The 23,981-nt window shown below is 42.4% G+C and overlaps 1 protein-coding gene and 1 long non-coding RNA gene across 10 annotated transcripts in view; both read right to left on the reverse strand.

Moving 5' to 3' along the window:
- CRBN (cereblon) overlaps nt 1-10,856 on the reverse strand; it is a 23,259-nt gene extending 12,403 nt beyond the window's left edge. Inside the window, exons 1-7 of one of the 9 annotated variants that reach the window (XM_081821025.1) lie at nt 10,705-10,752; nt 9,577-9,665; nt 9,302-9,481; nt 6,396-6,508; nt 5,580-5,782; nt 4,552-4,701; nt 437-596 (exon numbers count right to left, since the gene is read on the reverse strand). In XM_081821025.1, the coding sequence (XP_081677151.1) occupies nt 437-596; nt 4,552-4,701; nt 5,580-5,782; nt 6,396-6,479 (597 nt within the window). In that variant the 5' untranslated portion in view covers nt 6,480-6,508; nt 9,302-9,481; nt 9,577-9,665; nt 10,705-10,752. Of the gene's footprint in view, nt 1-436; nt 597-4,551; nt 4,702-5,579; nt 5,783-6,395; nt 6,509-9,301; nt 10,595-10,704 lie in introns of those variants that run through there. The other 8 variants (XM_081821032.1, XM_081821041.1, XM_081821012.1 and 5 more) reach the window with 8 other exon arrangements.
- On the reverse strand, nt 720-4,545 carry LOC145721712 (uncharacterized). The gene is made up of 2 exons (XR_014145563.1): nt 4,267-4,545; nt 720-3,602 (listed from the first exon to the last, which is right to left on the reverse strand). It is a non-coding gene; the product is annotated as an uncharacterized LOC145721712 (long non-coding RNA).
- Nucleotides 10,857-23,981: the final 13,125 nt, after the last annotated feature.

Here is a 23,981-nt window from a genome sequence, read left to right on the forward strand (position 1 = left end):
GGAGGGATGGGGTGATTGGGTGATAGACATTGGGGAGGGTATGTGCTATGGTGAGCGCTATGAATTGTGTAAGACTGTTGAATCACAGACCTGTACCTCTGAAGCAAATAATACATTATATGTTAAAAAAAAAAGAAGATAGTAGGAAGGGAAAAACGAATGGGGGAAATCGGAGGGGAAGATGAACCATGAGAGACTATGGACTCTGAGAAACAAACTGAGGGTTCTAGAGGGGAGGGTGGTGGAGGGATGGGTTAGCCTGTTGATAGGTATTAAAGAGGGCATGTACTGAATGGAGCACTGGGTGTTATACGCAAACAATGAATCATGGAACACTACATCAAAAACTAAGATTTAATGCATGGCGATTAACATGATAAAAAAAAGAGAAAAAAAATGTTATTTCCCACCAAAAAAAAAAAAATCAGTTTCTCACCTTTTGGTATTTCTGCCACCATTTATATGAATACTGGTCTTCCCATGAGACAGGTTTTGAAGGAAATATCTGGCATTTATTGAGGGATTCTAACTGAACTGCAGACATGGTTGAAGGCAACACACATTCAGGAAGAATTTGCACTTTAGCTTGCTGGATTCTAAAATAAAGAGAACCAAGCATGGTGTTCATTTTTAAAATAAACTAACTCAAACTTTAAGTTTCTAAACATTATGGGCAGTTTTAAATACTAAGATTTTCAGTTTTCTTTTTTAAGCACATCCATAAAATACTGTTAAGATGCAAGAATTTTCAGAATATCTATATTTCATAAATCATACCAAAGTTAAAATCAAAGATAACCTAAAGCATGGATTTTCAGTCTCACTGTGAAATGCAAAGGGAGATTTGTACATTTCAGATATAGAGTCTATTAATGAAACAAAATTAAAAAAAATAAATATACAACCATCTACTACTGCTTGATACTTCTAAATTAGTTTCTTAGACATCCTTAAATACCCTACCCCTCCCAGCTCCCCATCTGCTGCCGGGCTCTTACACCTGTCCCTTCTCCTAAGTCTAATCTAACTGGAGGAGCAGGTAGAGAAAGGAAAAGAAAATCAAGAACCCATTTATGTGGATAGTTAAAATAAGACTACAGAATTACATGAAGCCTATATTTGTATGTGCATTCTTTTTCTCTTTCTCAAACATTTAACTTGAAAATGCAAAGAATCAAAATATGCATATTATCTTTTTTTAATCCTAAAAATTACTTAAACTCCCATGAGAGTGAAGTCACCATTTCCAGATTGCTACTGGAAAATATTGTAACTGCAAACATCTTATCAGGAACAAATGCCAACAGGAACACTGTACCTATGAGCTATTTTCTTTTGAAGCATTTTTCCTAGAGTACAGCTCTTGAAATGTAGAATGTATTAGTACATTCAAATGCTGGAACAAATCACTGTCAGACGGACAAAATTCAATATATTAAAGTCTCTGCTTCATTATTAGTTATGTTTAGAAATTCTCAAGTGGTTTTTCATATTAATTACTGCCTTGACCCACAAAAAGTTAGGAATGAAATTTTGATACTTCTATTTATTTATTAAATAAAAATAGCTAACTTGGTTAGACTTATTCCACTAACTTCATTTCTTTCCTGGAAGCTCAAATTTATGTATGCATAACTTCTGAAAATGTTAAAAAAACAAATTGTGTTCAAACTATATTCAAATGTTCTTACATTAGAGCTCGTTAAAAACAAAATCTATTTTCTTCACCTGTCACATGAACACAAATACTTATAATCATATTTTTAGAACAAGTGTGTACCTTTCTAAAGAAATGTTTAGAAATCTGATTCTTCTTTAAGGTCATCAGTAACTAAATTATGACTGATGTTTAACTCAACTATCATGTATGATTTTATTGTATTACGATAAAAACATCAATGTTACTGAGAGATTGGCTTACTGATCATTTTACTGATCAGTCTGCAGTACCAGCTGTCTGAACTGCCTTGCAGGACTGAGCAATGCTCTCCGCTGCTTTTGCTAGACATGCCCGGGGCCTGCTGCACACATGGGCTAGTTCTCCCACCTGCTGCACACATGGGCTAGTTCTCCCACCTGCTGGGTCCTGTTTTTCACAAAATTTTTGTTTCTTCCCAACCTGTTTATAGCAGTTGTTTTGTGATTATAGTTACATAATTTATATAAGTATTATAAAAACCAATGAAATATGACTTAAATAAAATGGCTTTAATGAATAAAGCTGAGCAATAAAAACTGCTTTCAAATTAGGTTCAGACAGTTCTAATAATACAGATGATTATTGGTTTCAGTTATGACAGGTAAGAGAACTTGTCCTGTAATTCCAAATAGGGTATTAATCTCTTTCTCTCTACATGCTAAGAAATCCTGTTATTTCTGAAGGGTTCTACGGTGATTCAATGACACACTTCTACTTTTTAATTAACCTTTCAAAAAAACAAAAAAGCCCTTCCATGTGTTCAGAAAATGCCAAAGAAATAAAGACTCTTAACTTAGAAAAGGTCAGAAGGCAGCACTATAGTTTTTAAATGAAGGGTCATTTACGTAAAAGACAGATGACTATTATCCAGCACTACCTGACTGGAGAAAAGGAAACTGGCTTGAGTTTCAAGGTGCTATGGAGTTCAGGTAGAGTACGAGGAGCACCAGTTTGGAAGTCAGGGGACCTAGAACCAACCAACTGTTGCTTACTAGCTGCATCACTGTAGGCAAATCACTTCATCTCTCTAGTATTTAGTTGTCTTATTTGGAAAAAGAAGAAATTGCCCTATATTATCTCCATCTCACCATTTCTACTGAAGGGAGTTACAGGCCAGAGGGGCAAGGCAACCAGAGAAATCTCACTCCATGGAAGCCTTTTATAGTAAGAAAGACTCACCTCTGTGAGAGGGCTTAGCAGTGGGTCTATGGAATAATAAAGAGAACGTGCCTTTGCCAAGTCTTGTCTAACCTGACTATCAGTTTCATGTTTATCTTCACTAGAGTCAAACATAAGTCTTTGACCGGTTTTCAGAGTTAATGGTCTACTGCCATCTTGTGTTGAAAATAGTTTTTCCACAATCAAAAGTCAAGAAAGCCTCAGAAACATACTTTTCTCCCAAGTCATTTTTCTTCTTTGGTTCCTATAATATACTATTCACAAATAATAAAAATTTTATAAGCAGGAGGATAAGAAGCACTTTAAATATGGAACTGTTAGCAAAATCTGCAGTAACAAAACAGCTTGCTAATTATCAGAATGCAGAGCCCTCAGGAGGACACGGTTTCATTCATTCACATGGCATTTATAGTTATTAAGTGTAGAACATACAGAAGTGTTAATCATTGTCCTCAGGCAGCTCATCTATTGAGGGAGACAGATACACAATCCTGTAATGACAGTACAGTGTGTTAATACCACGAGAGTCTGCATCGTGAATGTTCCGGGGGTACCACTGAGGGCTCTGGCACCTCATCCCTCATTTTTCCATGCTTTCCTAGCCCCAAAGGGTTGCCTCACCTGTCCATTATACTTCCATATTTTCAGTGATATTTGTGAATGTCCACCATGTGAACAAAACAAGACAAAACTTCTGAAGTTCCATGTATTCAGAAGATATTATCTGTTCAACACAGAGGTCAGATAACATTTTCAGCTTGGCTATAAAGAGACCAATTCACTAGGACTGGGTGAACTCCAAGAATCTGTATCCTTGTAACACTTCACAGGTGATTCTTATGTACCAGAGTTGAGAACCACTCCTTTAACAGGTAATATGCAATCATGTGGACAAATGCTTATTCTGTTTTGCTTTGTTTTTAAAAGGATGAAGTAAGGTGAACTGGAATTTTTTTTTTTTTGATGAGGTCAGTGGTACTTAAAAAGCTTGAATCATGAGAGTCATGCCAAAATAACTGTTAAAACAATATACTCAGAGAATTGCCAAACTTTATAAGGTATAGACACAACAAGCATTTATTGATCACTTATTATATAGTTAATACATTTGTGGGTGATGTGAAATTCACACCGGAGATGGGTGCTAACTGCAAATGGTTTCTGCAGCTCGGATGGAGGAGCTGGTAGGTGTAACCGGTGTGGTTTTCAAATATCACAGGAATGCTGCAAACACCACAGCTGTCCTGGTGTGCACACAGACAGCTCCGAAGCTTGTGGCCTCTCCATTCTCAAGAGAGGCCTTCAATCCCAAAGAAGCCCTGTCCCCAAAGACAATGCACTTTGGGTTTATATTATTCATCTCAAACGTGCAGGGGCATGAGAATCACCTGGAAATCATGAAAAGAGATGCTGCAGCCTCACCCAAGGTTAAACCACTCTTTTTGTGAGTGGATGGGAGATGAGGATGAAACTCAAGCATCTATAGTTTTAAAACTTCCTAAGTGGTTCTGATGCATAGCCAGGTTGGAAACCACTAGGTTATACCTTCAAAGGAAAGAGAACAACTAACTCAAAGTTACAAAATGTGAAGGGTCAGTACAACAGGAAAAATATAAGAAAACCACCTCATTTAATGATGTACACACAGCTTTAAGATCTATGGTATTTCTTACCCATCTGACTGTGTTCTTAGCTCAAGGACTTTGAACCTTTGTCTTCCAATTGCTTTCACTTTCACTATCTCAATTCCGAAATCCTGTTCTTCTCGATAGGCATATATCTCTGCTGTTGTTCCAAACTGTGCTTCCCTCTCCTGTATATTACTTCCAAGATAAATTTTAAAAGAAAATAACTTTGAACATTTAATTTTTAAATATGCAAAGTTGGCAAAAAAATTTTAAATGTGCAAAGTGGCAAAGCAATATACACAATAAAAAAAAATTACAGCAGTTAGCCCTTATTGCAAAGCTATTATCATTTTATTTTGAAATCACATGGGGAATGCAGATATAGAAGGCTTCAGAATGACAGAGCAAAAAAGAAAAAAAAGAATTACAATTACAGCACTTTAGGAAAATAATAGCTCTCTAGTCACTGAAAATGATCTAGGACTGATAAGGGTTTAAACTCTCATTTTCCAAATGAGACATTCTTTTACTTCAGTAGACCATCAATTCTGCTGCTTAATCCTAGCAGCATTGTACTGGGGTGGGAAATCCCTGTATTCATCTCCTGCGTCTACCACTGATTTCCTTCAGTTGCCACAGGATACCTAAAATACCAGTTTGCCACTGGTCTATATTCAACTTATGAATTCTGAGAGACAGACAAAAGAACAAGCTACTCCTTTGTAAAAATAATCCTTTACATTAAAATGTAAAAGCCCTCTTTCTCTTTAAATAAGGACAGTGCTTGAAAATAAGATCCTAGAAATTTTTATTAGACATTAATGACGAAAAAAATTTCAAATACCAGAAAGTTTAATTGTGTGTGACAGTAAATGTCTAATCTCGATGGTAATGAGAACAATAAAAATACTCTAACTTGCACTTTCAATCTTTCATCAAAACTTCTTACCTCACATCCTTATCCAGTCTCCTGTGCATGCAAAATAACAGTCAGGTTTGGCTTTAACACTGACCTCTGCTGTGACTCTGCTGTGAGAGAGAATGTGTTAAGCAAATTCATTCTAATATTTTACCTGTATGCAAGAACTGCAAAGGTTCTGTCTTTCTGAATTAAATTCCGCACCATACTGACTTCCTGAGGACGAAAAAGCTGAAGAGGTAAGGTCTGCCCAGGAATCAGGATCATCATCACCTGGGGCAGAACTGGAATAACCTGACAGCTGTCGTCATCATGCAAAGTCCTGCCATGAAATTCTTCCATATCAGCGCCCAGATACTATTTAAGAACACACACAGATACACTGTCATTTTAGATACATAATAAAAATACAAACTCAAAAACCTAAAGAGCAAATCAGATTAAAAGAAATATAAACAGATGATACAAATATTTATTTAAGTAATAAAGTAGGTGTATCAGCCTCCCACATGAAAATCTAATTCTGATTCTTAGGAGTGGAAGTTCTATTATTTGTGAAGAATGTCTCACAAATTCAAGAGCATTTTTTAGTTCAAAATATTTTTCTTTGACTAAGATAAGAAACATCTCTATGTTCACATATCACAAATGACGACCAGAAGATGTCAGCATGTTAACTAACACCCTGGTACCAAGTACTGAGGAGAGTAAGAAGTACTTTAGTAGCTCCATTATTAGTAGAAACATACAGAGGGTCACAGTTCTTCAAAGAATTATTCCAGGATATAGTATTGAACTGCTTGAAAATTAGAGTTAAGAATGTGTATCTACTGGCAAATAGCCCATGTCCTCATCCACAATTCCTACTGTGAGGTAATATCCAATAAGGCCAACCTTGGTCTTATTGTAAGGAACCTCCATCTACTGTTATATGTGTGTATCTATTAAGATCTGTTACTACATTACATACTGTATGTGACGTTGGCAGACTGGTGTCAAAATTTATGACGTTTGGTTTTTTGGCTTCTTTGCTATCCTGGTCTTCAACTTCCATTTCAATTTCATCTTCTTCCTCACTCTCTGCTGTAAAAGTAGAAGATTATGAGAAAAAAAATGGATGCAAGAAAATGTCAAAGTGATGTTTCCCTTCGAATGCATAATTCCTTCACGAGGATTCTGAGCCCATGAGAAGAGGGCTTCTTCTAAACGCAACTCGCATGTGGTGATTTCTACATCCTGTGAAGAGGCAGCCAGAGGGCTGGGGTCTATGCCGGGTTCTGCCACTAACCACTTTTTTTTTTTTTGCACAATAGTTTAAGATTTACATAAAGATTGCAAAGATAGTACAGAGATTTCCTTTTCCTGTAGATCTCCCCTCCACTTTCCCCTACAGCTAACATCTATTAGTATGGTACATCTGTCTAAGCAATCAGTGTTGGCACGTTACTATTAACTAAACTCCACATTTTACTTATATTTTCTTATTTTCATCTACTATCCTTTTTCTGTTTCAGGATCCCATCCAGGCTAGCACACAACATTTAGTTGTCATATCTCCTTAGCCTCCTTGGGGCTGGTTTCTCAAACTTTCCTTGTTTTTGATGGCCTTGACAGTTGTGAGGAGTACTAGTTAGGCATTTTGTAGAGTGTCCCTCAATTAGAATTTGATATATTTCTCATGATTACACTGACGTTATGTACTTTGGGGAGAAGACCACAAGGGGTTAAGGGCTGTGTTCATCACATCGTATCAAGGGTGCATACTATCAATATGACTTATCACTGCTGATGTTGACCATAATCACCCGCCTGAGGTATTCTTTGAAAGGTTTCTCTACTGTAAAGTTACTCTTTTCCTCCTTTCCACATTGTACTATCTGGAAGCCAATTACGCAGCACAACACACACTTAAGAGGTGAGGGATTATGTTCCCTTCTCCTTGAAGAGGAAGTATCTACATAAATTACTTAAATTCTTCAGTGTGCGAGATTTGTTTCTTCTCTCTTGCCAGTAGTAACTAACTTAGGGACCTTAGACAACTCATTTCACCTGATTATGCCTTAATTTCCACATCTGAAAAATGACAGGCAGGAACAAGACAATCTCTAAGTTTCTTTCAAAGTCTTAACTTTAAAGAGTTCTTACAGAAGATAGGAAGGAGGGAGGAAGGGAGGGAGGGAAGGAAGGCAGGAAGGCAGGAAGGCAGGCAGGCAGGCAGGCAGGCAGGCAGGAAGGCCCTTTAATTAAAATAGAAAAAGTTAACATTATTACCCAGCAAAAACATTTTCATAGCAGGGACATCACTTCCTTGGCTGTCACTATACTATTAAAAAATGAAATGTCTGTAATCATTTTCCTTCCAAATTTGCTTTGGAATTTTAAATTTAAAAACAAAGTTCACATGGAACATAAAACATTTTAAAGCTAATGTCTTAGAAAACTTCCCTCACACACAGTTTTTAAATTATGAAAACTAAGCTGATCTACTTTAAAACCTTGATGTTATTAATAATAGAAAAAGCTATACCAAATAGATGCTATTCTACTAAATGGGAGCCTGTCCTGTTAACGCCTGCTGTGGGTAAAATTCCAACCCTAGATCAGCAGTTCGCAACCAGAGGTGATTTTGCCCCTCAAGGGATATTTGGAAATGTCTGGAAATATATGGTTGTCACAACTAGGAGAGCCCTACTGGCATCTAGTGGGCAGAGGCCAGAGATGCTGCTAAACATCCTACAAGGATGCATCCGCAGGATAGTCCCCCACAACAAAGAATTTTCCAGCCCCTCAAAATCAAAAGTGTTGAGGTTAAGAAATCCTGGCCTAGACAAACTGAATCTCATTTTTGACTTCATATTTCATGTACTTTTAAATGCCCCAAATACACTTCTAAACAGATAAAATGTAATTACAAAATTGTCATTTTATTTTGTGTATGTCACTATTTAAATCAAGTTACCTCCAGGTAGGTTCCTGACAAGAAAAAAACAAATGTTTTTCAATATAGTAGTTGCCTTGGACTTTTTATTAATTCTCAGGAATTTCTAGATATAGAGATTGGTCAAAAAGTAACATAATTATTTCAACTTATATTTGAATGGTCAGCGGTCTAACATTTCAGACATATTTTTGCTAAGAACAGAGAAGTTTCACCAAAAGTAAAAACAACAAAAAATCTCAACCAATTTCCTTATGTACAGTAGCCTTTCTCATAAATATGGCCAAAACCCACTTTCCTCTACTTGGTTGTTTACTAGTGTTTCCTTTGGCCAAGGATCTTAATTACTGAACTATTTCCTTATCACTTAAAGAGTACTGCTCTTCAAAACAACTCATACTACATGGGTTTATGGATGATCCAATGTTTCTTTACAAATAAAACTCATATGATTTAGAAAAGCTTTATTATTATATTACAACCTCTCTGGGCCTTCTCACTCCTGATTCTTTTTTTTTTTTTCTTTTTAAAAGAGTTATTTATTTGAGAGAGAAAGAGCACACGCGCATGCGAGCGGGGGGAGGGAGAAAGAGGGAGAGAATCTTCAAGCAGATTCCTTGCTGAGTGTGCAGCTGACTGATGCAGGGGCTCGATTCCAGGACCCTGAGATCATGACCCAAGCAGAAATCAAGAATCGGTTGCTTAACCAACTGAGCCACCCAGACACCCCCTCACTCCTGATTCTTTTCAACAAAACACGCACTGTGTTCGGAACTACCAGGGTGAAGTCTGATGACTCATCCCATGCAGGAGCACCACATGAATGCCAACAGAACATCAGTAACCTCCCTGAAACACTGGATTTGGCATGTTCAGAGTGGGGCTGATGTCTCTGAAATAAACAGCTCAGCTCTTCAGTCAAAGGCTGACACACTTACCTTTATGTCAATTCAGCTAGGTTGGCTTCAGGAACAACCACCGACTCTGACTCTGGTTTATTTTTACATAAAAGGTCCCTTCTATATGGTGGGCATGCATTCAGTCTTCTCCTCCTTCAAGCCACACAACTCACAGGGGACAAATTAATCCTTCAAGAAAAGCTTTCCTTGGGCAACTCCCTGTAACCCCCAATTGTTTCTTGGCAACCCACAGAAAAAAGCCCCAACCCACTGGCAAGAGACGCAAGCTCCCCAACAAATTAGACTCAACCTACCTCCTAGGCCTTCTCTTCCACAACCCCATCCTAAGTGTATGCTTTTGGATGTCTCCAGATCCATTTCACAATGCTTTACCTCAATCTCTCTTAAGGACAATAATAGCATTAATTTATCAGGTCCTAAATCAACTACCTTTTGCTTCATAGAGATTATAAACCTTCTCAAGTACCAGACTGTGTATCATATCTCTTTTCAAGTCCACAGTAAGTGTGCCACCTAACTGGCTCACAGTGAAGGAACTCAGCTAACAGCCCGTTTGTCTGATAACCTCTTGAAAAGCATCACTTCTATAGTCTTCCATGACAATTCTGTACAATTAATTCATGCATTTTCTTCTGCCCAGGATTCTAATATAAAGCCAAGGTCTAAATTTTCGTGAAATATAAAGGAAAAAGAGAAAACTGAATTCAACGTCACATTCCTAAGTCTCTCTCATCAAGCATATTCTACTACCTGCTTGAGCTACATGCCTTGAGAAAAACATACCAATACTGCCTTGGCAGTTAAGTGGTTAAGGGACATTGGCTATGCTGACAGACTAGAACTGAAGTTCCGGCTCTGCAACTGTGTCACCTTGGGCAAGTCACTGAACTTATCCGCTAATTCATTTCTCACCTACCAAATCGGGATCAGAAAAGTTATGTGGAGAGGATTAAACAGAGAAATGCATGCAAACCACTTACTGCAGGGCCCCTGACATGATAAGTGCTTAATACTTGTTAGCTGTCACTCTTATTAAAGGGAAGAAGTCCAGAAAAGTAACGGCTGCTAACCTGTCCGGGTCCCCCATATCCCCTCCCTCCTTCGCCCTCAGTTTTAAGCCGTTTCCTTGGAGCCAAGTTCTGGACACACAATGGACGGAGAGAGAAGGGTCTCTGCCCTTGGATGCAGACCCCTCCCCGATCCAAAACCCTCGCCCTAAGCTTGGGGCGACCCGGCAGGAGAGAGATGAGCCGGGATTCGGTCGCTGGCCGGAAGCCTGACGTGCGGCCGCTTCCCCGGGCGCCCCGGCAGGCCTCGGTGCCCCCCCCGCCCGTCTCCCTAGCCCTGCCGCGCCGCTCAGGGCTCGAGCCTCGCCTCGCCTCGCCCCGTCCCGCCGCCGGGGACCGGCCCCGGGAGGTTACCAGGGAGGAGCGGCAGGTGGTTGCCCATGTTGTGCGCAGCGTCCTGCGGGTCTCTCTCGCCGGCCATGTCTGTTTACCCGCAGAGGAGGCTGGGACAGGGCGGCGCCCGGGCAGCCCGGGGAGAGTCCGCACCGCGCCGCTGCAGCCGCGCACCGGGGCCACAGCGCCCTCTGGCGGCCCCCGGGCCCACAGCGCGTGGCCGGAAACGGTGCGGCAGGAAGGCGGACACACCGCGGGGGCTGAAAGCTGTCCCGGTCGCCCGTGACTTCTCGCCCGCCGCGGTCCTTGCGGAGCCCTCGCCTGGTTCCCGCCCCTGGCGTGACGTTTCACCTGTGGGGAAACTGAGGCTCGGGTCCTTGTCTCCACCTCGCGCTGAATGAAGGGGGCAGGGAGCAAATAGAAACCTGCTTATAGGGCATTAACTCCAACTCTTTAAATACAAAGTATGTGTATGAAGACTGGGAAAATGCATGAGTTATTCCGAGGGCAGGGAGTTTATAGCTGGTACTCTTTTCAACAAATTTCAGTAGTTTCCATATGTGTTCCAAAATTAACCTGTATTAATCAGAAGCAAATGCTTGAAATGATGATTACACAGAATAGAAAAAGGCCTGTGATTCACTGGTAAGTAAGATTGTCTGAATATAAAATAGCCGACTCATTATGACTTCAACTAAGTAAAAATTGGTTATTATATGGCAAAAGAGAAAGTAAGCTATGCAACAACGAACATAATTATGTTACAGTAGTGGGGCTGTGACTGGTAAGATTTTTGTTTTGGACAATAGACAAAAATTTTTGTAGTGTCTTTTTACCATCATTTCTTCTGCCGCGGAGGAGAGCTGAAAAATCTTTAAATGAAATCACATATCTCGACATGGTGGGAAGGGGAGGGGCTACGAGGAACCAGCGGCATTGCCCTGGAGAAAACAATAATAAATCTGAGATTTAAAAAGATGTTCAGAAAATGTGCCTCACTGAAAAGTTAAAAACTAAGAGCTCCTAATGAGTGATACTAAGGAATCCACTCTGTGTCATCCTGCCTTCTGTCCCCAAATCACTTTGTGGACTTTGTAGAGTCATTTATGGCCTCTGTTTACCCATTTGCAAAATGAGATGTTCTAGTTAAAAATGTCTGCAATGACAGTATCACCTTTTACATTTGGGTTAATGGCAATTACACAGAATACATTATTGTGATGGTTAGTGGAGTTAAGATGATCACTCTAGTCAATTGCAGGGTGAGTCTATGCCAGAATGACAGAAAAGAAAATGCAGGATAGAATGATGACGGAATGGGTGGGGCGTGGGTGTCAGAGAGAGTGAACCGGGGGAGAGGATGAAAGCAAGTGTACAGATGTACATGTTTGATGCTGTAGCATTATCAACCTCACTATGATTTATAGAATTTCAATAAACTGCGCTTACCTGCACAAGACGTTTCCTCTACACGAGGAAGCCCTGACCTGCCCCCTGGGTCAACCAAAAACCCTGTGGACAAGAAAGGACAGCTGTAAGTCTGGTGGGGTCAGCAGATGTGGCTGGAAAAGCATTAGCTCATTCTGTCTTCTTTTGTGCCCTGCTCCCGGGTCACCGGTGCTACCATCTGCGGATCTTTTACTCCCCATTCTCCTCCTTTTTCTCCCGACCGGTCCCATTCACCATCTGCTCCCTCCTTCATTTCGTCTTTCCAGAGTCTACCCAGTCATCCAAAGCTACATCTTTCAGTAGGGATGATAACAAATGATTACTGAACAAAAACATCTATGCAAGCAGGTTTCTTGGATTAAGCCTTGGTTATTAAAACCAAAAAGGGAAACATGATCATTCACCACTTATTTTTAATTCAGTAACTTTATCCTGAAACAAAGTATCATACTGAGTCCATCACCTTTCTTCTTGTTTGCAGGGAACGTGTTCATTGATCAGAAGCTCTGCAAACTAGAGGGGAAGGAAATATATAAGTTCATAGATGGTTGCCTTGTAGCTCAAGAATTGACTTTAATAGGACATAATTAAGGCTGGTATTAGATGAGAGAAAATGAGAATGAAAAAGCCCACTGCTGTTTCAATTTCTGGCTTCTGCACTTTATTAGCAGCCAGGGATACACACACTGGGAAGAGAAATTTCTGACTTCCTTCCTTCCTTCCTTCCTTTTTTGTATTATAGCTCTCTAGTTTTTTTAATGTGTTCCAGAATGTTGCTACCTTGGTTGAAGCAGTCAATTATCTTTTGCCTAGAGTATTGCAATAGCCTCAGTATTGGTTTTTGGCCTTCCACCCTTGTCCTCTACAGCTGGTTCTTAATGAAGCAACCAGAATGATCCCAGGAAAGCACAAGTCAGATCATGTACCTCCCCTGCCTAGAACCCTTCCTTCACTCCCCGTCACAGTGTAAGCCAATTCTTAACAGTGGCCTTATAATGCACAGTGGGGCTTTTAGATCCTGCTATGGCTCCCCTTTGCTACTCTCTCCACGCTCTCACTACTTTCCATCAATCCTGGCCTTCATGTTTCACAACCGAGTAGGGGCCACTCCCACCCCAAGTCTTTGCACTGGCTGTTCCATTTGCCTGGAATGCCCCCCCACCCCCCAGATTATGGCTTGCTCCCTTGTACATTTAGGTCTTTGATCAAATGCCCCTTCTTGGGAAGTCCTTCCCAGATTAACTAGTATCTAACTGCAGCCTGACCCCCAGTCCCATCATTCTCTATCCTCCTCCTCTGCTGCATTTTCCCTCAAAAGCATTTGTCAACTTCTGAAACTAACTATAAGGCTTCATTTTAAAAATTGCCCTCACCCCTCCAAGAATGTAAGCTTCTTGGGAGGTCAGATGTCTCTGCTTCTTTTGTTTACTCATGTGTTCCAAAGGCCTAGCACAGGGCTCGGAACTTAATAAATGCTCAAAAAATATTTATTCATGAATGAATAAATGAATAAGTGAAGTGCTCAGTCATGTTGATTGACCTGACACTATTTCCTCTCTTTTTCCTTGCTAACAACCCTCATTTTGTTTGGGGCAACAGTGTGGGCAGCCCTGTGGGGTTATGTTTGCACCAAGCCCCTGACAGCCCCATAGCCCCCTCCTCTTCCTCATGATCCTTTGCAGCTAGTGGTTGCCACGAGGCATTGGCTGATGTGATGTAGAGAAAGTCTGCTGGGCAGCCAGGGAGCATACCGAGAAGGCAAAGACAACTTCCAGACAAGATTTTCCTTCATGATTAAAGGATAAGATTTCATTCCTGCTCACTCCACTGCAATGAAAACTAAGCTCCAATTAGTTTGATGGCTAAAACCAGCCCAACAGCCGAAAGAGTCTTGAAAGGAAATCACAGATTTTAGAGAAAGCAAAGTGAGATTTACTTGGAGCTATATTCTGTTATTTTTTAAAACAAATGTCTATTAATGTTCAGAACGCTGGAATTACAACACAAGGAAAGAGTCTGGGGTAAATGAAGATTTTTGAATTTGCGCTTCTGCTGTGCTGGTCTCCCCCCACCCCCCCACTCCCACTTCTCTACCCCCTCCCCTCTGCAAGGCAGCTGTGGAAGGGACCGTGTACAGGACACTGATGACAAGCCCAGGGGAACAGGAACGGTAGTAGAACTTTCTGTTCCTTCTCCTGACGCAGTCTGGATGAGCAGGCCCTCCTTGGGGTTTCCTGAGATTTTTAAATTTAGCTCTTTCACGGTGTTTAAAAGCATTGGCTCTGGGCCCTTCCCTCATGATCAGTGGATATAGGCGCATGACTGGGGCCTGGCAGCTGGAGTGCCCATTTGGGGAAGAGGGGCCCATGCTACCCACGTCCTGCTTCTCAGCTCCAGCCCCTCCTGCCTGCCCAGGTTCTTTCTGAAGGTCACCTGGAGGTTACAGCCCTAGGTTTGGCTGGCCCCCAGGTGCGTGGACAGGGCAGTGGGAAGGCCAGAGTCCCAGCCCATAAACTTGGCCCACTGTCGCCCCTGGTGGACAGCTGCTGCTAAATCTCTGCGGCCAGGGCCAAAGTGGCCTTCCCCAGTCAGACAGCGGCCTCCAGGGTACAGGAGGGCAGGCTGTGCCCACCACAGGGAGGGTAGCCCTGCCAGCTGGAAGGGGAGCTCTGGGTGACCCAAGGGGAAGTGGCAGGTTTGTGCCCCCTCCTTGCACCTTTGTCCCCGGCCACCCAGCTGGCTGGAGACGTGGCATTGGGCTGGCAGGATGGGCAGCCGTCCGGAGGCTGGAAGGGCAGCCTCCTCGAGGCTGCGCTGTGCTCAGGAGATTTCCACCTGGCTGCTCTTCTTCCCTCCTGCTGTTTCTGCCATTTCCTGGGGTCAGTCTTGCCCACAGCAGGGTGGGCACTGTGGAGCCTCCGTGGGCAAGGGCCACAGCTGACACTTCAGTTCCCAGGCAAGAGGCCCAGCCACCAGGGCAGTGAATCAGGGGAAAATGGAGCCCAGGGAGCCTCCAGGCTGCCCTTTGAGCCGGTAGAAAAAGGGTGGTGTTTCATCCGTTACCATTTTTAATTAAGAGATTAATTCATTAATTTTGGAACTGCATACGCCTTCCAGTTTTTACTCTCTGGTGCAAAAGCACATGTGAGTCACAGATTTACCTTGTTCCCAGAGTCCTTCGCTGCGTCCGTGCCGCAACTCTGGCCTCTGCTCCTAAAAAAGATATAAAAAATACTGGTGACCTCCCGGCTAAAATTAGGAGGCTCTGTTTGGTCTTTGTGATATCTTGAGTTTTTCAATTTGTGGGCAACATTTAGAAATTGAAAAGTACCCATACAAATATTGATTTCTTTTTTAAAAAATAGGAAGATTTGGCAGCTCTAGGTGAGATTCATGTAGGGGAATGGTTGTCTGGAAGGAAGCGACAGGTGCCCCATTTAGATGGGCAGCCCCCTGTTGGCCAGAGACCCCACCTGGCCAGTGTGTTACCTGCCCAGATCTGGCTGGCACTGTTTTTGCAACCCATCACTTGCCCGGACAGCCCAGGCCTGTGTCTGATGCAGCACAGTGATTATTACCAGGGCACCCTCTGCTCCCTCCATCCTCTCTCCACAGGGCCAGCGTGTACCCTGAACTCTATGCCCCACAGAGGTGCTCCCAGCTCTGTGCCGGGCCTGCGAGGGCTGATACGAACATCACTCAAGCCTTCACGTTCACATTAGGCCTCCCTCGACAATTAAGGGTCGTTCAACCCTTTGTAGCTCTGTGATTCATTCAGAAAGGGGATCATTTTCACCTAGTTTCGTTGAGCTATTCTAGTGGTTCTATCACGGTCTTAAAAATCTTTAGAATACTAAAGTCATGGTAATTCTATTTCTAGGCTCTAGAAGCCACAGATACTTTCCTAAACTTGTCTAAGTGGAGAAAGCTTTTAAAATTTTTTGGCAACCTACCTGTCAGGGAAAAAACACACAATATATCCAGCAATACATCCTTTCTTTGGTCTACTTCTCACCTTCAAGTGCTGGGTCTGGCAGCCACTGCCTCAGAATGTGTGTCTAGGTGTCTGGGATCCCGTAAATCCCAGAGTTCTAAGGGATTGAAAGATGGATTTTGTCTGCTTTATGCAGACCTGCAGGGGAGAGAACAGGGAAACCTGCTCTGTGAGCGGGCATAAAAATGAGGCGTAGTAAGGATATTTCATAGCCCTTTCAAAGTGTTGACAATTTTATTAACTACTCACTTTCATATTTCAGTAATATTGGTGAATAATTTGGGATCTGAAAAAACGCCTTTATATACGTCTTTCACTGCTTTTGGTAATATTTTCAGGTACCCCGGAGCCTATTCAAGTCTCAGGCATGTTATTTGCAAGAATGATTATTTGTGACGATACTTAATGTTGCAATTTACTGAGACTTCTTGCCATCACATCCATCTCTGGTTGGACAGGTAAAGTAGGGAAGATTTTGCAAGATAGTAAAACAATTTATGTTTTTAAACTTGTGTACAAAACTGCTTTATGATTCACCCTCTAGCTTTTCCTGATTCCACTGGGGTGTTTCCACTGTAGTAAGGAAGCAGAAGAGTACAGAGTGCTGCAGGGAGAGAAACTCAAGGCCAGGGATCGGGGGGAGTCCTAGATTCCACCCAGAGCCTTGTTTCCTATGGTGACCTTGGGTCACGGCTGGGTCGTTTCAATGTCTTATCTCTTGGCTTCGTATTCAGGGGTTTTATAATGGCCAGGAAGCAAGAGGTTTTGCCACAGTAACAAAATCTCTGTGCCTTAACACAGCAAGGGTATTTTTTGCTCAAATCAAGTCTTCTCTGGGTGTGGGAACTCTCGGAGATGGACCCCCGGTGTAGGCTGCTTCAATCTAGGGCACCCCCATATCAGCACCTGCTTCTGGAGAATCGAGCACTACCTCTTCAGTGCTTCTGCCTGCAAGTGACACACCCCACCTCTAGTCTTATTTCAATGGCCACCATGAATCCGATGGCTGAGCCTGACTTCAAGAGGCCAGCAAGAATAATACTCTGTATTTTGGTTCTGTATTTTGTAACATCTGCCACACAGTGGAACTACATCAGAGGATTTCCTGTGTGTGCATATATATGCATAGATGAATGTATATATTTGTATATACACATATGTTCACACATGTATTCATAAATATGTATGTTTCAAGATACTTCACTGAAATGAAGTTTTGCATGGATGCATAAACAACTATAAGGAAGGAAACGAATGGTTGAGGCTGATGCTTTTAACGGTCCTCACCCTTCTATACTTGCAGGGGAACAAAGTTCCACAATCCCTGGATGTTCTAAAATGCTGTGATGCCATCCAATGGCCTGGAACTGAACAACTTCATAAGCCACTGGCTTGAAAATACGATGCCAGGACAATGACCAAATTCAGATGTCATCAGAATAATCTATTTCATTGTATCTCTATGTGAGAAAGCCCAGCAACTTATGAGGGAAATTAGAAGAGAGACGGAAAACCAATCAAGTTAGGGTCAGAATAAATATAATTCCAAATGCATGAATTGAATTTGGGTTCCTCAATTCTAGTACATGTATACTTAGCTGCAACTGAGATCAGTTTCTCATTTATATTATGAAGCAGAAGGAAAATGTATAACCTAGGTGTTTATTGGGAAAAATCCCTCATATGAAGTAATTAATAGATGCCTGAGTAATGTGGCTATCAATTAATGAAAAATAGAAAGACGGATAAAAGAGAGTCTAATAATGTGCCAGTAGAGGAGCTAACTGGAGAGCCAGGAAGACAAAAAAAAAAAAAAAAAAAGGCTAAGATTCTTTGCAAGCCAGGGTCAGAGCTGAGACACAAATCCTGATGTGTTTAGAGAGAAAAACAATCATACTAAGACTCTCAACTCTCTATTGCTTGGCTATTCTTCAACTCAGGTTAATCATCGTATTTATTATTCTGTGTCATGGGCCAGATGTTGTTACAGGAACTGAGCAAATGCCCAGAAAAAATCCAGACAGAAGTGCCTGTCCTCACGGAGCTTACATTCCCCTGGGAGAAAGAGGGTAGTGAACGAGCAGAGAAAAAAGATGACTCAGATGGAATCTCTGTCCTTGGCTGGGTTATGGTGTGAGGAGGAGGCGGGGGAGGCAGGCCTGTGAACACCATAGCAAGGTACCCAGGGCAGTGGGCCACGTTGCGTGCTTTTTCTATGACAGGTGAACCATGATGGGTGCTGGGGAAGGAGGGGCACATTTCTCTATAAGAAGGGCAGGGACCTTCTCAGAGGAGAAGGATTGAGTAGAAGGTGGGCCTCAGCCACTTTGCCTCAACGGTTGCATTCAGCACCAACACGCGGTTGGTTAGTGTGGTAGTGGCTACATGTGGATGCCCCTCCTCCAACTGTCCGAGTTGCAAGTGACATCAGACCTCTTCATTTGGCTGCAGCAATAGCCATGATTTGGACAAAGAGCAGTAGATCTGACATTATATGAGTCTTAGACATGAAAGCACATGAAAGAGGTTTATCACTCATTTTCCTTCATAAAAATTACTTCAGACTTACACTAGCTATCCAAGAACTTAATCAAACTTCAGGACCCCAAAATAGGGATCTCATGACCTAAAAGGATTCACCTTTAGTCCCTCCTCCTAGAGTTCAGTTCTATGGAAATAATTCAAAGATCAGATAAGAATTTGTGCACAAAGATGTTCTTGGCAGTGTTATGTAAAACATGGAAGGTAGAAACAAAATGTCCAATATTTTGTAAGTGATAGGTTATCTTCCTACTAAAATATTATCTGCTTAAGTGAGCCAGAGTCGGTTTCTGTTCAACTGAAAACCCTGACATGTGTACAGAAGAAAAGCATGAACAATGTACAGCCTAAATAATGAAATATTCTGAAAGAGTGGTTGCCTCTGGATATTGGGATTCCCCCCCCCCCGCTTCTAAAACATTTCTATTTTTTTTTTAAGATTTTATTTATTTATTTTTGAGAGAGAGAGAGAGAGAATGAATGGGGGCAAGGGGGAGGTGGTGGGGACAGAGGGAGAAGCCAACTCTCCGCTGAGCAAGGAGCCTGATGTGGGACTCAATCCCAGGACCCCGGGATCATGACCTGAGCCGAAGGAAGACACTTAACCAACTGAGCCACCCAGGCGCCCCTCTATTTTTCAATAGGTCATAATTCTAAGTAATTTATGAGTAAATGAAATTATAGGTAATTACTTTCATTAATTAAAACAAATTAAAAGGAGGTGTTTTTTTTTTTTTCCAAAGAAGTCACAGGAGTAGCTGAGATGAGATACACGTAAATAATTGTATAAACCACAATGTGGCAAGATCTATATAGCAGAACTTTCTGCCATGGGAGGGTAGCATATAAAGAATTACTTTACTAGATGGGGGGGGCACCTGGGTGGCTCAGTCGGTTAAGCATCTGCCTTCAGCTCAGGTCATGATCCCAGGGTCCTGGGATCAAACCCTGCATCGGGCTCCCTGCTCGGTGGAAAGCCTGCTTCTCCCTCTCCCACTCCCCCTGCTTGTGTTCCCTCTCTCACTATATCTCTCTTGTCAAACAAATAAATAAAATCTTAAAAAAAAAAAAAGAATTACTTTACTAGATGGAATCGTAAACTGTGCCTGAGATTCATGCCTATCCGAACAGAAACATGAACTCCCTCATAGTGTACCAGAGCTTGGAGACAGTATCATGCTCTGGAGATTACCACTGTTTTAATATGAATTTCCTGTATGCTTGGGATTGCTGGCAGCCTGACAAAACACTTCCTCTAAATGAGAAGACTTATTCTGGTCCTGTCATTCAGGAATGAGCAAACATTTGTTAAACATTTACTCTGATCCAAAAATCCACGTGCTTTGCATGTGTCCCTTCATTGAATTTACAACTATCTTGAGAGGTACATGCTATCATTTCCTTTTTTTTATGATCTCAAGTCCCTTTCTCCCTATGAAGTGAAAGGTTCAAGATGAATGATTTTCTATGTCGCAACCGGCTTTCATTTTCTACAAACCTGTAAATTCAAGTCTCCACAGATCTTAGCTCACCTTGTGTTCCTTAACCTTTGTCCTATCCTCTTTGTCCCTGGAATTCCAATACCTGCATCTACCTCCTAATTCATGCTCTTGCCATAGATTTGTAGATTCTTGCTTGCAGTGCTGTGTGACACTCCTTAGCTTCCCCCAAGAAAGACGAAAAGAGAACCACATCAAGGGGACTAGGAGATGAGGAATGCATGTTGGTTTCACTTGGAGTAGAGTATCTCTGAGTATCGCTTGAGTTCACTCTAGGTTACCAGGCTTTTCCTGGATAGATTATAAATGGATCTGAGAATGTAAATCTTTTTGCTTGTTTGTTTGTTTGCAGGTAGTAGACACAAGCCCATAGATTTTCACTTTGATGCACAACTAAGGACTGTTTATTAATAAAGTTAAAAAATACGGACAACTAAAACTTGGTTTTCAAAAATTTAAATTAAGGCATTATTAGAGTTTGCTAAAAAATTCCATTTTATATTCTATCAGTAAGTCTGGAAGCCACCCAATGCTTTGGCAATATCGCAAAGCTTCTGCTGAGAACACGCAAGCATGCAGCGAAGAGACTCCCACGACTTTCTGGAAGGGTGCTGTGTTAAATGTATAGCATCAGTGCTACTTTCAGTTGGTTTGGTTTTGGATTGTTCCTCTTTTTATTGCATTAATTTAGTTGAGAAATTGTGTTGGGATTTGCTTTTGTTTATCACTGGGTTGGTGACATGCATTTTCAGAGATTTTACTGTTATGTGCTCACTTCAATACTTAGTCATCACAGAATTCTTTTGCTTTAGAAAGCTGGCATGCACAGGATGTGTGGAGGTAGATTTTTCGCTCTGTTGTAATGAGTCAAGATCTAAAAAGTCAGACAGCCACTGATTTATAGCCCAGCCTGATGTTCTTGACACTTTATCACATGGCCATGTTCCTGTTGGCAGGAGTCTCTCAGTGCTGGCTGAAGATGCTTGGGCAGCCACCACATTCCAAGCAAGCAAACTGATGGTGCTGCTTTAAATTTATTTCACGCCTCTCCCTGGAAAAGCAGGGCATCCTGGGATTAAACAGGCCCACACCACAAGTTCCCTCTGTGCCCGGCTGGGGCTTGAAAGAACAGAATGGTGAAGCTCTTATTATTTTGAAACACTCAAGCATAAATCTTGCTGATGATAGAGTTTGGCCCCTTGCCTTGGGCAGTGATATAAGTGATGAATACAAAGAGCAATAACCCTTTTCCTGCAAAAAGTGTTTCCTACTTCACTCAGCTCAAGTATCCCTTCATCCAGAAATCTTTTCTGATGTCTCCAAGCGGCTATGGCATTTGTCACTTTACTTTGACATTTTATTTTTATGCATTCCATTGCCCAACTCTGAGGAATGCCTGCCGAGGGCAGAGACCGTGCCATACACACCTGTGTACATGCAGCAAACAGCCCAGGGGAGAAGAGGGGCTTCGTAAACAACTGTTGGACTGAATCCAGTTTAGAAAACAATGCGGCAGATAGAAAAGGCCAGCCTGCGTCTGTCCGGTCATGGAATGTGCTACTGGAGTGATGGCTTACAGAGAGGACTCAACCATCTTTAAAAGCGGTGTAGACATCCAGACTCCAGGTTAAGATTGGAAGGAAACAATGAAGATAATAATGGCAACAGTTTCTTTATCTGAATGCTTTCCACCTGACAGGCTGTGGGAGAGAGACTTTCTATCCATTATTTCCATTAATCCTTCCATCAACCCAGAAGGGAGACATTTGTAAGTCTACTAAAAGGGAACCAGAGTTGAAGTTCTGAGACTAAGCCTTCCCAGCATGGAAGTAACAGAGCTGGGAATTCAAACCCAGACTAGTCTGTCTGCAAAAAGAACTCACTACAGCTGAAGACAATGAGAGGCAATATTTGACAATAGGATGGGCAGGCAACATGGGAGGATGTGAAGAGCTGGGGTGGGGGGGGTGGGGGAAGGTTATGGTGTAAACTTTGGCAAATACAGGGGGAATTTCTTCCCTAGAAATAGTAAGAAAGGAAGAACAATGGGGTGGGGATTGGGGTGTGTGCTAGGCTGCATAATAATCCTCCAAAGATGTCCACATCCTACCCCTGGAACCTGTAAATATATTACATAGCAAAAGGGACTTTGCACGTGTGTTCAGTTAAGGATCTTGGGATGGAAAATTATCCTGACTTCCTGGGCGACTCAATGGAATCACCCTGGGTCCTTATAAGAAGAATGCACGGGGTGGGAGTCAGAGAAGGAGACATCACAACAGAAGCAGAGGACCAGTGAGGTGGGAGCCCATGCACGGAGTGGCTTCCAAAAGCTGGGGAAGGCAAGGAAACAAATTCTCCCCTTGAGCCTCCAGAAGGAACACAGTCCTTTCAACACTTTGATTTCAGCCCAGAGACGGACTCTGGACTTCTGACCTCCAGAGTGGTAAGATAGTTGTACTTGTGTCATTTTAGGACCTGGAGCTTGTGGGAATTTGGTACAGTGGGGAAAGGAAATGAATGCAGGGCCCAAGGTGAAGATACAGAGGTCTTGAAGCGGAGAAGAGCTTTCTGAGGTCAGGTTGGTTTGGGGGTAAGGAGGGAGTAGGGTGAGGGGGTGAGGGGCCAAGGCGGTGCCACTCAAGGTGGGCCCAGGACACCTGGAGCACTTGCCAAAATGAACATCTGCAGGCTCCACCTTAGAACTTCACAGTCCAACTGCTCATGCAGTGACCCTCACGGCCTCATGTGTGCTGCTGTCAGAAGAGTGACAACCAAGTCTAGCCCACCCACATAGATGAATAAATGAATGCAGCTGACATGAGAATATGAATGTGCCCTGGCCTTTGTGGAGGGAACAGTTCAGACCAGAGGCAGAATAAACAGGTTGCTCGATGTACCCTACCAGCTGTGATCATGGATGTTAATGACTCCTTCTCAAATGGTGACCATGTTCCAGTGCAGTGTTAGGCACTGTGGACACATGATGGTGAGCAATGCAGGCGTGACCATCCTCTCCTAGAACCTATAGTCTAGACAAAGTTCACATAGACATGCGAACATATATCATAAATGATAGACACCATAAAGAGAAAGTACAGGGGGCTGTGAGCCTCTAACTGGAGGACCTCACCTGTCCGGAAAGGGAAGTCAAAGAAGCTTCGCTCAGGAAATGATATCTGAAGCATTAGTAAGAGTCAGCTATGGGAAAGGGGTGTATGTGGGGCACAGGAGAGAAAAAGCCAGAACACCATATGCAAGAGCCCTGGGGCAGAAGGGACCTAGTGGGATAGAGGTCAGGGAGTGAAGGTGAAATTGGCTGAAGTCAGGCTCCAGGGAAAGCAGTGTGTGGTGCACAGAGTGAAGAATTTTAATCTCCCCCATAACAATGAGTCATGTGCTCAGTTTTGCATTTGGCATTTGGCTGCAGGGTGGAGGATCAGTTGAGTTGGCGGGATGGATGAGCAGATACCAGTTAGGAGGCAGTTGCCGTACCTACCACAGTGCCTGAGACCCAGAGGATGCCCCAATCATGTTAGCTCCCACCTCTAATTCCACAGACTGCATTGCTGGTTTGTCTTTCCCAGGAAGTCAGATTTGCAGCTGACTGTACACTTCAGGCTGAGAATACATGAATACATGAGTTCATATATTTTTCTCCAAATCTCCAGCAGATCAGCATACTGAGGCAGTGTCTGTGAGTGAGGAAAGCAAAATGGTGGTTCCCTCTACGTAAGTGGTTCAAATGCATCCAAACAATTGTGTGCAGCCAGCATGAGAGAGTTGTCCTATTGGTGATGGCTTTGAGAGCAGCT

The sequence above is a fragment of the Leptonychotes weddellii genome, chromosome 1 (assembly GCF_054177405.1).
Source record: "Leptonychotes weddellii isolate Sample4059 chromosome 1, ASM5417740v2, whole genome shotgun sequence".
In the NCBI taxonomy this organism is placed as follows: domain Eukaryota; kingdom Metazoa; phylum Chordata; class Mammalia; order Carnivora; family Phocidae; genus Leptonychotes; species Leptonychotes weddellii.